A 16,225-nucleotide genomic window follows, 5' to 3' on the forward strand; every position below is an offset into this window, starting at 1 on the left:
TCACTTCCTCTTCCTCCCAACTTTCTGCTCTGTTTACTCCACCCACCTATGTTCTAAGCTATGAGCCCAAGCAGTTTGTTTATTACTCAACCAATGAAATCAACAGATTGATATATGACACTCCCACATCATCCTTCCTCTAACATTAAAATAATAAGCTTTTTCCCTGAAGTCAATTAGTTATAACCACACAGTAAGTCACAAAAATTCATTATTTCTCCAAATAAATTCAGCTTCTAAAATGTATAAAACTAATTTAACATTGTTAATTCTAGAATAATGGAGTTAACTTTGCGCTTGTATTCTGCTCAACCCTAAGCAATGGTTGACTTTCAGGGGGTGGGTAAATTGTCAATCTGGTGCTGATATGACTCCTTCAAACATGTTTCATACTAAATTCACTTTATTCTAACCCCTATACAAGTAAAAATGCTCAACATACTAAAAATGTCAGAAACATGGACTCAAAACCAAAGGTTCTAACACTGAAATCAGAATTATTTTGATGTTACAATTCTATGAATTCAAATGTAAGCCAAAAGTACAATGAGATGCCACTTTACCCCCACTAAGAAAGGTTATTTTCAGACAGAAATAAATACTATGTTGGTGAGAGATGCAATTAATGTAGATATTGTAGTCTGAAATCATATAAACATTTCTCAGAATAATTAACATGTAATAATTATGTGATCCAGCAACCTGGCTGCTGGGTAGACATTCAGGGGAAATGAAATCACTATCTCAAAGAGACCTCTGTACGCCCATGTTCATCATAGCACCATTTGCAATGGTCAAGAATAGAATCCACCCAAAGCACTGCAGCTGATAATGAACTTCTAAAATTGGAGTCAGGTACACAGTGGAATAATGTTTAACCATAAATATAATGAAATCCTGACTAAACTGATAGAGATGAGCACCCTGCTAAGTTTAATAAGTCAGGAGTAGACAGACAAATGACACCAACCTCAACTGTATGTAGAATCTAAAATAATTGTCAAAGAAGCTGAGATTAGATGATAGGTAGCAGAGCCTAGGGAGAAGAGGAGACAGGGAGAATTAGAGAAAAGTTCAGTGAGGCAGAGTAAAAGTTTCTGGTACAATACAATGAATATAGTTTCAAAACACATTGCATTAAAAAAAACAAGGATTTGAAAGCTTCTAATCATAAAGAATTGACAGTATTTGAAAAAATATGTTTACCTTAATTTCAACATTATACAATATAGATGAGTGTCAAAAGAGCATGCAATCCCATTAATATGCATGGTATTTAAGGTTTATATTCTTAAATTAATTTAATTCAAATACCAAATTTTATTTATTGAACTTAAAGTACATCGCAACCTCTGAAGTTACAAGTTATAGTCAGTCCCACAGAGGTGCACACTGTAATCCGAGGAATGTAGTCAGAAAAACTGAATGAAAGCAATACGCAACTTTAAGCCTGCCCCCTTTTACTCTGGATTATTGGTGCTCTTTAGCTAAAGTCTGGAACATACTATGTGTGAATCAAAAGATCCCACTAGCGTGTTACTATTACAGTGCTTGTATGGTAATAATCCTCCCTCATCTATGTGTGGATCTTTCTGTCCTCAAGCCAAGACTCTAAGCATTTCTGCATGTGCTGCCAGAGGCCAAACCTTTACATCTTTGCTAGCATTTATGCTCCATACCTTAACTCCATGTACTCCAGGCCCACTACATACATTTTAAAGTACATTATCTTCACAGCACCCAAGATTCCCTCCATTCCACCTCTTCATGGGGTAACTGAGCATCAGTCCTGAACTAAGTATGGCCTCTGGTTCCACTCTAGTTTGTGAAGTTCCATATTAAACAGGTGATTCTCTAAGCCAAGTCTTAAGGCTTGCATCCCTGAGTCTTCTCTTATTTTACCCTTGTTTTTAGCTTTTCATCTAGAAATGTTCTATATATCTCTTTGCTGTGTATCATCTCTTTGAACGCAAATAATTGGCAAGTGATATCATCTCACTTGTCAATTTTTGCTTCTCTTCCTGTTCTTTGGGTCCTATCCAGACAATCACTGCCTGGAACAATGTTTGAAGTGATTCACTCCCAGTTTTCTTCCCGTGTGTTTAAGAATTTCAAATCCTACATTTAACTGTTTGGCGCATTTTAAGTTACTTTTTGAACCGAGTATAAAGTAAGGTTCATTTCAACCTTTCACTTAAGAATATTTAGTTTTCCAACATTCTTTATTGAAGAGGTTGTTCTTTATCCAGCGAATATTTTTGGTACCATTGTAGAGGATCAGCTACTGGTAGATGTAGTGAGTCTTCTCAAGCCTCTCTGTTCTGTTCTCAGTCTATGTGTTTGTTCTTATACCCTTATTCTGCTGTGTAACCACTCTAGCTTTGTAGTGTATTTAAAGTCAGATAGTGAGGTGTCCCATGTTGATTCTTCTGCTCAAGATTTGCTTTCACTTTTCACGATCTTTTGCACAGACACATGGCTTCTCTCCGATTCCGCCTTCTTCCTCCCACACTACAGGCCAAGGCAGTTTCTTTATTCATTAACCAATAAAAGCAACAAATAGACAGAAGGACCTCCCACACCAGGAAATCAGTGGGGAGGCAACCCAAAAAGACAGAAATGGAACTACCATATAACCCAATTTGAACAGTCATTTGGAGTATATCCAAAGGTCTCTCTATCCAACTAAAGAAATACTTGTTTTTCCAAGTTGTTGCGTCAATAGCTAGGAAAAGGAAGCAGTCTAGCTATCCATCAACTTATGAATGGATGATAAAAATGTGATACATATATACAATGAAATTTTATTCAGGTGTAAAGAATAACACATGCAAATACATAGAATTTAAAAAAAATAAAAAAAATCATGATGACTGAGGTAGTGAGCCCAGTTCAGAAAGACAAATGGTGCTATCTTCTTGCTTTTTCACGGATCCTAGCTTCCAACTTTTACATTTGTGCGTTTAACTTGGAGCACCTCTAGAAACCAAGAGACTAGAAACAGGTCGTTGATTGGGTCAATGCCCTCAGGAAAGGGAGCCATTAGAACATACATTTCTATGAAAACCTTTTCTTTCTGTCTTTGTGGGTCCTAACTAGCCAAATGAATTGCTGGGCTATTACTGGGTACTTTTATAATTTTAATCAATTCTAGTGATCCAAATCTTCTACTTGAAGGATTTAGTTCAATTACATTCAAAACTATTATTGAGACTTTTGCTAGTCATTTGGCTTGTTTTCTTCTGGTTACTTTTAACATTCTTCTTCTCCTATGTTATTCATTTTGTGGTTCAAGAATTTATTGAACCAGTAACACTAGATTTCTTTCTACGCCCCCTGTGTGAATCTACTTTTCTAGTGGAATGTGCACTGACCATGCTTTGTGAGAGTGACAGTCTTCCTTTCACTCTGTAACAGCATCTCTTTGAACATCTTCTGTGATGCTGATTTGATGGACATGAGCATCTTCGATGTTGCTGGTTTGATGGACACGAATTCCCTTGGGTTTTGCTTGCTTTTGGATATTGTCACTTCCTTTCAGTTTCTTAACCTCGCAGATCATGGTAATGTTGGTTGGCAGTTTATTTCATTTAGGCCTTAGAATATTTTTTCTCTTCCCTCCTAGCCTGCAGAAATGTTGTTGAGCAATCTGCTGGTGGTGTGAAGATGAGACTATGACACATTTCCCCCCTCAGATTTTAAAAAATTTTTAATGTCTTAAACTCTTAATATAAAGTTATAGTGAAAATTTTTTTTGTCTGATTTTGATTTGTCGAGACAGGGTTTCTCTGTAGCTTTGGAACCTGTCCTGAAACTAGCTCTTGTAGACGAGGCTGGCCTCCAGTTCACAGAGATCCACCTGCCTCTACCTCCCGAGTGCTGGGATTAAAGGTGTACGTCACCACCGCCCGGTACCTCCTCCTCAGGGGTTGTTAATGGTAATCCTGGCACTAGCAAGGGACTCTGGTGTGATAGTGGCCCAGGAGTGATAATGATCCCAAAGTACTTTTCATCTGTCCAGTCAACAGTACAAGTAGAAGTTCCATGGGGCAAAACAGCACATCTCTGTCTGAGAATGTATTTGTCACTATTTATTATATTGGTTTCTGTAACACAAATGCCTTTGAAGCACTAAGAATTTTCTTCATAGATTCTTGCTTATTATTATAATTCCAAGACCTCCTGCCCTGGAGGGCGTCAGAAATGTCTGCTCCATCCCATTCTGTAATAGGAATCCTCTAACCTGCTTTCCTGAACAGTGCCAGCAAATTTCCCATCTAGGCAGCACAACTTGCACACTGACTGACATGTATGCATTTTCTCTACCAGTCTCATGTCCCTATACTGAACTTTGAAAATACTGAAGAACACTGATCATTTCAAACATAATTATGCAAATATAGGTTCTTTAAAGTCAACTTATTCCGGTATTATTTTTTTAACATCTCGGCTCAACATTGCTTTCAGTTTTCCTTTTAAAATTGACTAAATACAATATAAAATAGATTCTCTTGTTTCCCTGGTGCCCCCCACTTCTCTGGCTCTTCTACATGCATGAAATTTTCTCATAGGCAGCATGAGACCACAGTGTCCTCTTTAACTGCTGCCATTTCCAGATCCTCTCCTTTCTGGTAGTGCTTAACTGATTTTTTTTTTTTTTTTTTTTTTTGGTTTTTCGAGACAGGGTTTCTCTGTGGTTTTGGAGCCTGTCCTGGAACTAGCTCTGTAAACTGATTTTTTAATCAAATGTGGGTGGATCCCAGGCATGACTCTCTTCGCATGGAAGTTATGTGACTGGAGAAATTACCAGACTCTCTGAGTCTCACGCATACAATGATTTTCATTGATTACGTACTTAGTAGTATCACGTAAGAGAACAGCTGTCGCGAACACACAAGAAACTCCTGTATCACCCTACTTTCTGAAGCAATTATCTACGTCATTCTAATGCCGACCATTTAGAATGTGAGATTTCAAACTCTCGGTCTGAATATTTTCTGTAACAATCTGAAGGTTGTGAATGGACATGGGCATGAATGTTAATGAAACTTGCTGGTTCTCTACTATACTCCTGATGGATGTTATTTTTGTTTTTGTTTTTGTTTTTTTCACATAACAGAGAAAACAACTCCTGGTGTCATAAAGAACCAAGATCTCACTACAAACACAACAGTGCCAAATCTTCTTTCAAATGTTACTTCAACACTACCAAGTACCCAGCACAAAAGTAAGTATGGTGATTTCACTGTGTTAATGTATCAGCCCATGCTCCTCCAATGCATTCTTCTGCTCCCCATCAAACAAGGCCAATCTGACAACCTTGACTGGATTTCCAAGTTATGGTCTGTCCACAGACACAATGATATGGGCTCCAATGGAGATCACAGTAAAGCTGAGTCATCATTTACTAAATCATTCGTCTTCAAGAAGACAGCAAAATACACAACTCTGATAAAATTAGAACATTCTCTCAAAAAAGCAATTCACTAAGATATAATGTGAAAATGTATAACATTGAAAGAAATTGAAATGCAAATTGGGAATATTCACATGAAGAAAATCCCAACAGAGAATATCTTCAATATATTAAGGATGTAAATTATATCAATTTTTCCAAACTTAGGAAAGACATTTCCTCTTGAATATAGACTGGTCAAAGTGCTTTTGACAATGAACAAAGTTCAAGAACACACAGGGCTCAATTTCTAAGTTTACTCCATAGCTTTAATAATCAAGTTTGAACATGAGGACTATTTTGGTTAAATATATATATATATATATATATATATATATATATATATAATATGACAGAGTTATCTGTCTTGTTCCCTGGATGCTAGCTAGCAGAGCCCCGACGATTCCCTTCAACCTTAATTTTATGGCTGATAGTTCTTTAGGTCAAGTTTATAAGACAAAAGTATTTGTGTCTAAAGTAATCCTAAAATCTAGAGCAAACGCACATTGCTTTAGGGTAGAAGAGCTAATGAGACTTGTTCCTTAATTCCCTCTTCAAAAAAAATGGAATGAAAATAAAATATTCTTATAATTTTCAGTATTTTTTTTAATCACATTTATTCTCTCACATTATTCTTTCACTCTGTCTGTAGAAGATAAGCTCCTAAAGTTGTAGAATTCTACAAACAGAAATTATCAATTCATTCTTTTGAAATTATAAAGAAATGTGGGGTTATTGCATGAATTTTTTCACTAACTTCTATATCACCATTACTCTTGCTGTGGGCTATAGTTGTATATTAGACAATGCTAGCAATAGAATTAGCCTAGCGGTCGATGACAAAAACAGTTTAGAAGGTAAATATGAACCTGATAATAAAAAAAAGGTGTGTTCATCATAATAAAACAAAGTAAGACACAAACAAGTGATGGCGATGTTGCAAGCTTCTCCGGAGTTGAGGATGCCCTTTCAAACAATGGCATTTAGCAAGGAAAACCTAATAAAAGGGACGTAAACATAAGATGTCTGCAAAGAGAAGCTGAAGAATGGATGTGGAGCTTAGGTTAACTAACAAAGAGGTGGTCTGGTGGTTGAAATGAACGGGACTTAGGTAGACTTACAGTTGGAATCAAGCTGTTGTCTGTACAAGGCCAAAGAGGCCACAGTAAATTCTAATAAATAGTACAGGGCAAATAACAAAGCAACAGCAAAAACTCGTTCATATCTTCAAAAGACATGGACTCAACAAGAAGAAATCACAGTGCTAAAGCTCATGATATTCATCTGGGCAATGATTTCCTGGATATGACCATAAAATCACAGGTGACAACAACAGAAAAAAGATCAAAGGTGTGACATTTTATCAACTAAAAATAGACCTGGAAATGGCCATACATTTAATAAGTTTATGATACTAAGTATATAAGAAACTCGCTCAATAGCAAGAAACACTAAGAAAATAGACAAAATACTTACATATTTCTCAGTAAAAACATAAAGATGGCAAAAACCGAACTCACTCAAAATCATAATGTGATATAACCTCATATGATTTCAAATGAATTTTATTATATGGATGAGACTTTTGGAAGAAAATAAACCTTGGTAGATTTTTTGGTGGAAATATAAATTAGTACAAACACTGAAGAAAACCATATGGATGTTTCTCAGAAAATTAAAAGCAGAACTACCATATGATCTGGTAATTCCATATATAGAAATAGTCTACATATATATGTGGAATATATATTTGGAATATATATTTGTGTGTGGAATATATATATGTGTGTGTTGGAATACATATATATACATACACACATATATATAACTTAATATATATAAATTAAATCTGTATGGGAGACATATTTATTTCTATGTTTATTGCAACCACACTAAAAATAGCCAAGATAGAGAGCAATCATGAATGCCCTTCAACAGATGAGAGATTTAAAAAAAGAAAAAGTAGTGAAATGTAGATAAAATTGGAGAGAACTGAGACTGTACAAAGAAGAGAAGCATACCTTGTGTGATGGTGCACTGGTGCGAGTGAACTTGAAGGGCATCACGCTAAGGGAAACAGGCCTGGGATAGAAATAAAAACATTTCGTGAGCTTGCTTACGTGTGACATGTTAAGATGTTTAACACTTCGGAGTTTGGCAGTGCAGGCCTGAAATTCTAGCTGTTTAGAAGGGGGAGGCAAGGGGAGCTCAAGGTCAAAGCTGCCAGGGGAATAGTGAATCCAAGGCCATCCTGCGAAACTTAGCAAGACTTGGTCTCGGGTTTTGTTCTTTTTTTTAAAGGAGAACCCACAGGCACAAAAGAACAATAGGAACTGGAGATGGGGAAAAGTTTGGGGTAGGCACGACAACATTCTGGGGAGGCAGTGAGAATCAGTTCAAGGGCTCGATCTTACAGCACATAATCCCTGTTAAAAAATAATAAAATATAGGATTGGAAACTGATAAAAGACTAGTTTTATGAATTCTCATCACAAAGCAATGATATGATAAATATATGATATAATCTTTAAATGTATGATATATTTAAATAAATATATCATACACTAAATAAATATATGTCAAATATATGATATACTCTTTCTACAGTTTCTACATGTGTCAGCATCACTGGATGGCATGGTACTTAAGAGTATGTGTTACTCTTAGGCTTCTTAGATCCTGTATTATTTTTCCTATTACTGTGACAGGTACCTAACCAGCACAACTTAAGGGAAGGGGACATTTTGCTCGTGTTGCAGGGGCTAACCCACACATACTTGACTCTGTGTATTTGGTGGGGATATATGGGCAATGAGACTCCTCGTCCCATTGCAGAAAAGAATGAAATGAGAAGTTTGCATGTCCTCAGTGACCAACTTACTTTAGTGAGACTGTCCCCCCAAAGTGCCAGCTGGTCACCTAATGTTTAATAAGTGAGTTTGTAAGGAATATTCCAAATTCAGAGTATACATGTTCAGAGTAGAGCATTTTGTCTGTGGGTCCCAAAGGCTGATGGACAACTTACAATGGCAAAATGATTTTAGTTCATCTCCAAGAGTTTCCAAAGTCTTAACACGTCCATCATTGTTCAGAAGTCTAAAATCTAGAGTCTACTGTTATTCAAGGCAATCTCTTAATTGTGAGACATTTTAAAATCAAAATGAAAGTTCTATGTGTCCAAGATACAAGGATACAGCATGAACATCTTCAATCCAAAAGGGAGAAACTGAGGCAAAGGAAGGATACTATAGGCAGATCAAGCTGGAAACCCAGCAGAGCAAACATTAAACCCTGCAGATCAATGGGCAGCATCTGTGCTGTAAACCATGGTAAAGTGAGTTCCAAAGGATCTCAAAAGGTGTTGTTGCTATTCCTATGACCTTTGCATTTAAAAACCACAGGGCTTTCTTAGGTGGACTTTACTCATCATCCGCAGCTTTCATCAGTGTATGCCTGACATCTCTAAGCCTCTGGGGTCTCCACTGTAGCTCAGGATCAATACTCATCCTCAGTTACTCCTCACCTATTACCCTTGAGCTCCTTACAAGGACTCTAAATGTCTCACATGATGCCTTGACTCTAAAGCCTTCATTTGATATCTGAGTGAAAACCCCCACGACTACTTAAACCTTGTCCTCCAAAGGTCTACAATACCAACATCACTTGAATAACACTAGGGTGTCAGTTGTGTGACTAGGGAAGCCATGTTGGACTCTAGCCTCCATGGCCTCAGAGTGTCTGAGCAACGTACACCCATGGCCCTGTACATGCATGGCAAACTCACAGCTCTCTTCTCAGGCACAGGCTTCCAAATGAGTTGGAAAATCTTTATCTCTTGGTCCTATGGTAAGTGGCACCTGGATAATTCTTGAGATAACCTCAAAACATCTTATTCGTTTTACTGGTGCTAACCACCTTCACAGCCACACTCCTCATCTACACTGACCAAATTCCTTTTGTAGTCAAACGGCATACTTTTTCCAGCTTTTCTACTCTGTGTTTGCTTCTAGCTCTCATTGTAAATGTACCTAAAATTAGCTAAATATATATGTTACAGCCCACTGCGGGCAGTACCGCCACTGGAAAGGTGGGTCTGGGCCATATAAGGAAGGTAGATGAGCAAGTCAAGGAAAACAAGCCAGTGAGCACCAAGCTTTCTGCTTCGGTTCTCCAAGTTCCTGCCTCAAGCTCTTACCCTGTTTTCTATCAATAATGAACCTGTAAGCCAAAAAGAACCCCTTATCTCTCAAGCATGTTTTAGTCAGTGTTTGTGATAGCAACAGAAAATCAAACTAGGACCACACACACCACTCCAAAGATCTATCAGTCCATTTTATTGAATTGTTTCATTTGTTTGGAGCTCATAGTCTGGTGTCTCATATTTCTATAACATGTGATCCTAAGTGGGCTTTACTCATGGAACAGAAATTGATTGAAGTTGTAAAAATACTAACTGCCATGTGAGACCAAATATAAATAAAATGTACTCATCACAATTGACACAGAAAGAAGGAACATTACTAAATCCATCACTTTTTCTTGAAAGCAGTGCTCAACAAGATGGATATAAAGGACAATTCCATCAAAGTAATAGATTTAGTTCACACTTAGTAGAGAAAAACATTAAGTTTTCACTCTATGATCAGGAATTAAGGATGCCCAGCCTCTCTACTTCTACCCCATAGAGCACTCAGAGTCGAGAACAATCAGATTGGAAGAAAGAGGAAAAGGAGCCCCAATCTGATAGGATGGTATCTATATATTATCCTAAAAGTCCACAAGAAGAACAAGCCAAAACTTTAGATCTGTTTAATTTCACTGAATGACTTTTTTATTTGCAAGTTCTTTGTAATAAATATTTGATTGAAGTCATGTTGCCATCTGATGCCCCAGCCCATAAATGCTGTTGAAATCAATTAATCTAACGGATACACAAGGAACACCACATCTCAACGACAGGAAGCAATTGATTTTCTTCTGGATAAGAATTCTTTATTATATTATATCATGGCCTGGGTCAAAAAAGTCTCAACATTTTTGTGTGAAATCCGTGAATTAAAATCAAAGAATAATAAAATATAAAATTGTGGCTTTAGACATAATACAGCAATAGAAGCAAGGGAGAAAATAAAGAAGAGAAATGCTACAAAGAAAGCCTAGGAAACAAACAACTTAAAAAGTTATGGGTCCCAGTGATCCAAATGCAAATAATTGAACTCCGGGAAAAAAGAACGAGAAAGGTAGACAGAAAAGTATTTCCCAAATATGATTAAAAATTACAGACCAGTAGATTTGGAAAGCATGATGAGCCCAAAATAAAAAAAGAAACAGAAAAGAAACCACACCAAAGATTAAAGAGAAAATCTTGAAACAAGTTGTTAGGGAGAAGGCAACACATTAAGTGAAAGAACACGGGGAAAAGGCAGCGAGGCTCCTTCAGGAACAATGCCTGCCAAAAAACAGCGAAGAACATCTTCCCTCCTGGAGGGGAAACTGTCACCCTGGTGTTCTGTGGGGACGTTTACAGACGTGCAGAGCTGAGACATTTCATGATGAGTAAAGACACTCAGCCAGAGAGAAATATCACCAGACGGAAATTTAGATCTAAATAAAGGAAAATGGAGTTGGGAGTGACAAACTCACAAGAAGATACAAAAAGCTTCTGCCTCATTTTAATCCTTTCAACAGAACTAACTGCTTGATTAAAATAAAACAAGTGCCTTTGAGGCTTGAAATATATTTTAAGAATATACATAACAATATATATAAATATATGTAAACTATATATAACAATATAAATATATGTAAGCAATAGCATACGTTTTGAGATGAGAGATGTAACTATACTGTTGCAAGATGTATAATGGAAAATTTGAAATCCCAAAAGAAAGCTTAGTACAGGGACTGGAGAGATGGCTCAGTCCTGAGTCCCAAGGACCCAAGATCCATCCCCAGCACTCATATTAGACAGTTCTTGACTCTAACTCCAGCCTCATGGGCATCTGGTGCTCTCCTCTGGCTTCTTGCAACATGTGCACACAAGTGCACATACCCATACACAGATTCATGTGCATACATATAATTAAAAAATAATAATCTTTTAATTAAATGCTCAATCCAAAGGAAGGCAATAAAAGAGGAAAAAGAATAAACAGAAAGTTAAATGCAAATGTCAGGATCTTAAACTTTAAATTAAGTCCAATGATGACGGAAATTATATTCCCTAAAATAAAATGTCTTAAATGCTTCCATTATAGAAGTAAAGGCTTTTAATTGAACCAAAATATGTCCCAACAACACACAGAATTTTTATATAAACTTTAAAAACTGACTGACTGGTAGTTTAAAAATAAAGAAAGATAACCCAACATTGCTTGGACTGTGTTAACATCATAACTTAATAGCTTAAATGGTGTCATTTAGCCCAAACCAGTACAGCACGCTGAACATTTCATCAGTACTTTGTACAAAAAAAAAAATCTAAACTTTGACATCTTAGATGACGGATTGCATAGACCGAAATCTCTGAGAAGCTTCATGTTAACCTAAGGCTCTTGCTAAGTAAAGGGATCATGGGCACACATGTCTTCAGTAGGATAAAGACGTCATAAAGAGCATATGCCCTAAGAACGTATGCCCTTTACCACAAAACATGAACTACTTTCCGTTTATAATTGCCCAGATTTTAGATGGCCGTTTATCAACCAAGAATTCTTGGTTGTGAAATAAAACCCGCGAACCTGACATTTTAAGTATTCTATTTGAAAACAGATAGTGTATGTTGAGAGGAAAAGTGACTTATTATTTGGAGTGCTGAAATTTAGAAAACTTAGTTCCGAAGAAGCTTGATGAAAACTGCCAAACATTTTCAATAAAACAAAACTGAAAAGTTATTTTAAAAAAAAAAAAAACAAACTTTCAGTATGGAAGCCACAACATATAAATGAATGACTATGCCAACTTTGAAAAGTTACCATTAATTAATTTATATTCAGAGAGGCTTTAACAGGTGCATAGTGACACTAAATGTCTGTACTAGGCAAATGAAAGGACTTTACTAGCTAGTGGGCAGCTAACGAATACCGTGTAATAAGTACGTCATGGAGTCCAGATGAACTCCAGTGTGCTCAACAGGTTACCACTTCTTCCCTCTGAAGAATAAGTCCATCCACGATGGCAACATCTGTGTGTGACCTGTCTGTGGTCCCTGGGTTAGTTGAATGAAGGTGAGTAACTTCAGGTTTCCTTCATTCATGAGGCTTGGAAGCACTTCTAGCCTTCTTGTCCCACTGAAGAAAGCTTTTATTCTTAGTCCCAGTGAAACATTTTGTGCTTCCTTCACCCTAGTTTGGCTAGTTTGGCAGGGACTGCCATTACTGTGTTAATACTGTACATACAAAGTCCTTAAAGAATCATGATGGTCTACTTATGAGGAAAAGACTTAATATTAGCCTTCCATCATTTCTTAGCATACAAATATCAAACTACTATTGCTTTAGATGGTATTGTGTTAAGATGTTTGATTTCTAAAGTCTCTCTTTGAGCTACTGACTTGAGTTAATTTTTAAAATTATTAAATGAATTTTAGCTTTATATTAGGACAGAATTTTTAGCAATTTCTGAAGTTTTCTTATGCATAATTCTACCATTTTGTACTACATACTTATATGAGGCAGGCTTGGCACTGATGATTATCAAACCAAGGCATCAGCCAGCCGTAGACTATTGAAGAAATTCTTTGTCTTGCAGTACCAAAGAATTAATTCTTTATAAAAAATAAACAAGCACACGCATCTCAATAGTATAAATATGTCATCATATTTAATAGATGGAAAAATTATACATATACTAGAGTGATAAATTAAACCACTTTATTCTGATTTATTAAAAATTAATGATTTGTTTGTCTATTTTGTATAGCTATGTACATGCAAGCTATATAAAAATGTCTCATCCATAAAAAGGCCTAAATATGGAAGACGTTCATGCCACAGAGATTTATCACCTCACAATTCTAGTGTCAGAAAGTCTCTAATCCAGCTTGCATCAGGGTTCCATCTAGAGGCCGGGAATCGGATCTCACTTCCTTTCCGGGGACTGCGGGCCTTTCTTGGATAGAACTTGCTTGTGGTGTCACAGATACTCTGTCCCTCCATACCACCTTTTGTCTGCGTGTCTATACATGAGTTTCTCCTCATGTTCCCCTCTCCATGGAGTCTATGCTTTCAGTTTTATCAAGACATTTGGTATGGGATCCAAAGCCTACTTTAATCTACGAGAATTCCATCACAAGAATTTAGATATATTATATTTCATAGATCCCTTTCCCAGAGATCCCATATCCACAAGACTTTTGGAGGGTGTCACCATGAAACACATCTCAGACCAGTGACCTGTGTTAGCCTTCAGTGCACCTAGCTCTGCTGCTACACACTCGCCATCTCTATGGAGGACTAACTTCCTGGGCACTGGTATGAGATTCAAAAGAAAGGCCAATAACAGTGATTCTTGTGAGCCAGCACATGAAGTGCACAGGTATTACATGGAAACATACTAATCTTCTCACTCTGAGTCTCCAGTTTAGGACTAAGGTGCTGAAAATATGACATTCACTTCTTTCATTTCCTGTGCTATTGTGGTTTGGGTCCTTGGGTCCCACAGGTGTCCCCCAAAACACTTATCTTGAAGGCTTGGTTTTCACTGGGCAGTAGGCAGAGCTTGGAATTTCGGGTGGTGATTGGCTCGTGAAAGCTCTGGCCTCATGATGGTGTGTTACATTTATGGATGGTTTTGCTTTAAATGGCCTCTGCCAGCTTATTCCTCTATGTCCCATCACGGCACACCACCTCAGCACAGTTCAAAGCAACATGGCCAAGTAACTGTGGACTGATGCCTCTGGAAATCAAAATGCATAACAGTTATGTATAGATTATTAATGATAATACTTATATACGATAAATAGATTAGCAAGTAAATTTCCTTATTGCATAATGATTTGCAACGGATCATCAATCCATAAACTTGTTCTGTATTCCTTCCTCAGTCATGTCAGAATTCATACGAGGGAGAGGGAATAATGGTCTTCTTTTCTTGCTAAGTTCTGGCCATTTATAGGATGTCTCTTTCCAATCTTATTATAAATCCCAATTCCCTTCTCTTGATATTGTGACGTGAAACTATGGCCTACACTTGGACCTTTGCTCAATTGAGTTACAATTAAAAAAAAAATCTCAGAAATGTGCCCTAATGTTTTCAGTAACTTTACAACTGAGTGTTCAGCTGTTTTCTCAGATATAGGTGTGACTCACAGGCCCTGTAATGGACTTGCCCAGTGCCTCTGACCTTCCCATCCTCCACTGCTTCCTCTTCCCTTGTCACATAATTATTCATGGTTTAGTGTGGTGTTTACTGTTATATAAAAGAAGAGCTGATTTCACAATAACTGGTAGGCATTTCAGAGGTACTTCTATCTGACCACGCGAATGAGCCACACCCAGGACTTTTTTCTCCAAGGCACCACACCTGTCTTCAAATAAAATAAAATAAAACCATGGTGTCTCTGATCATGCCAAGAGAAAGTTTGGTTGGTGGTTATGAGTAAAGATGCTCAATTTAAAATGCTTAGATAAGAAAAAAAATTAAGTACAAACATTCATTTGTGTTGTGGCCTTTGGCCATCTGTGAAGCTTCTTAGGGCCTCAGGATGTTCATTTAGGGCAATGGTTCTCAACCTCTCTGAGTCACGACACCTTTGGCAGACTTCTAACTCCAAAAATATTTACATTACAATCCATAGCAGAGGCCAAATTACAGTTATGAAGTAGCAACAAAATTAATTTTATGGTTGGGGGGTCACCACAGTAAGAGGAACTGGAGTAATGGGCCAAGCATTAAGAAGGTTGAGAAGAACTGACCTAGAGATTTGTTGTAAGATAAAACCTGGGATGAGGGGATTGCTCAGCAAGTCAACAGTCTGCTGCTGTGTAAGCATGCGCACCTGTGGGCAGATCCCCAGCAGCACCGTGAAAAGCCAGGCATGGTTGTGTACATCTCTAACCTAGGGCTGGGAGGCAAAGACAGGAGGCTCCCTGTACTTGCTGCATAGCCAATCTAGCCATCGATGAGTGCCAGGTCAACCAGTGAGAGGCCCTGTCTCAAAAGCTCAAGTGAAGGACAATTGACAGACGCTCAACATCAACCTCTGGACTCTGCAGACATATACGTGGGCAAGCACACCTTCACATGCTGGAACACACATGTGCAAGCACGCATACACACATTGCATCCGCATAGTATCCCCACGAATATTAAACTGACAGGAAATAACATCTTCATTGAATGTTCCCTTCCAACCACTGGAGAGACTCAATTTCATGCAATGCTAACCTCTATCATCTACAATTTAGAAATCATTAATTGGTCTGATTGCCAAAGCTGCCAATGCTACTTTATAATCTAAGCCATTTCCCCATGACATTATAGGCAAGGATTTGACCACAGCTTTCCCCCTTGTCTGGCTAGCTATTTGATATCATATGCTGTGGGCACAAACAGGACGCATCTGCAGAATAATAGTCTTAGTCGCAAGGCCTAGCGTAGAAAAAACAAAAATAATCTCATGCCCACTGCCTTACTGTCAGTTGACAGAGAAATACAATGGAAATTGTTCATAACTTATTTTTCAATAGAAGTGGATGATCATATATAAAAATAGCTCTACCAAAAAAAAAAAAAAGGCCGGGCGGTGGTGGCACACGCCTTTAATCCCAG

At 37.5% G+C, this 16,225-nt stretch overlaps 1 protein-coding gene across 1 annotated transcript in view; it reads left to right on the plus strand.

The window, feature by feature from the left end:
• The window catches only part of Emcn (endomucin), an 85,082-nt gene that overhangs the window by 40,761 nt on the left and 28,096 nt on the right, over positions 1-16,225 (plus strand). Inside the window, exon 4 of the mRNA XM_005357330.1 lies at positions 5,120-5,227. Within this exon, the coding sequence (XP_005357387.1) occupies positions 5,120-5,227 (108 nt within the window). The remainder of the gene's footprint in view (positions 1-5,119; positions 5,228-16,225) is intronic.

The sequence above is a fragment of the Microtus ochrogaster genome, chromosome 21 (genome assembly GCF_000317375.1).
Source record: "Microtus ochrogaster isolate Prairie Vole_2 chromosome 21, MicOch1.0, whole genome shotgun sequence".
NCBI lineage: Eukaryota > Metazoa > Chordata > Mammalia > Rodentia > Cricetidae > Microtus > Microtus ochrogaster.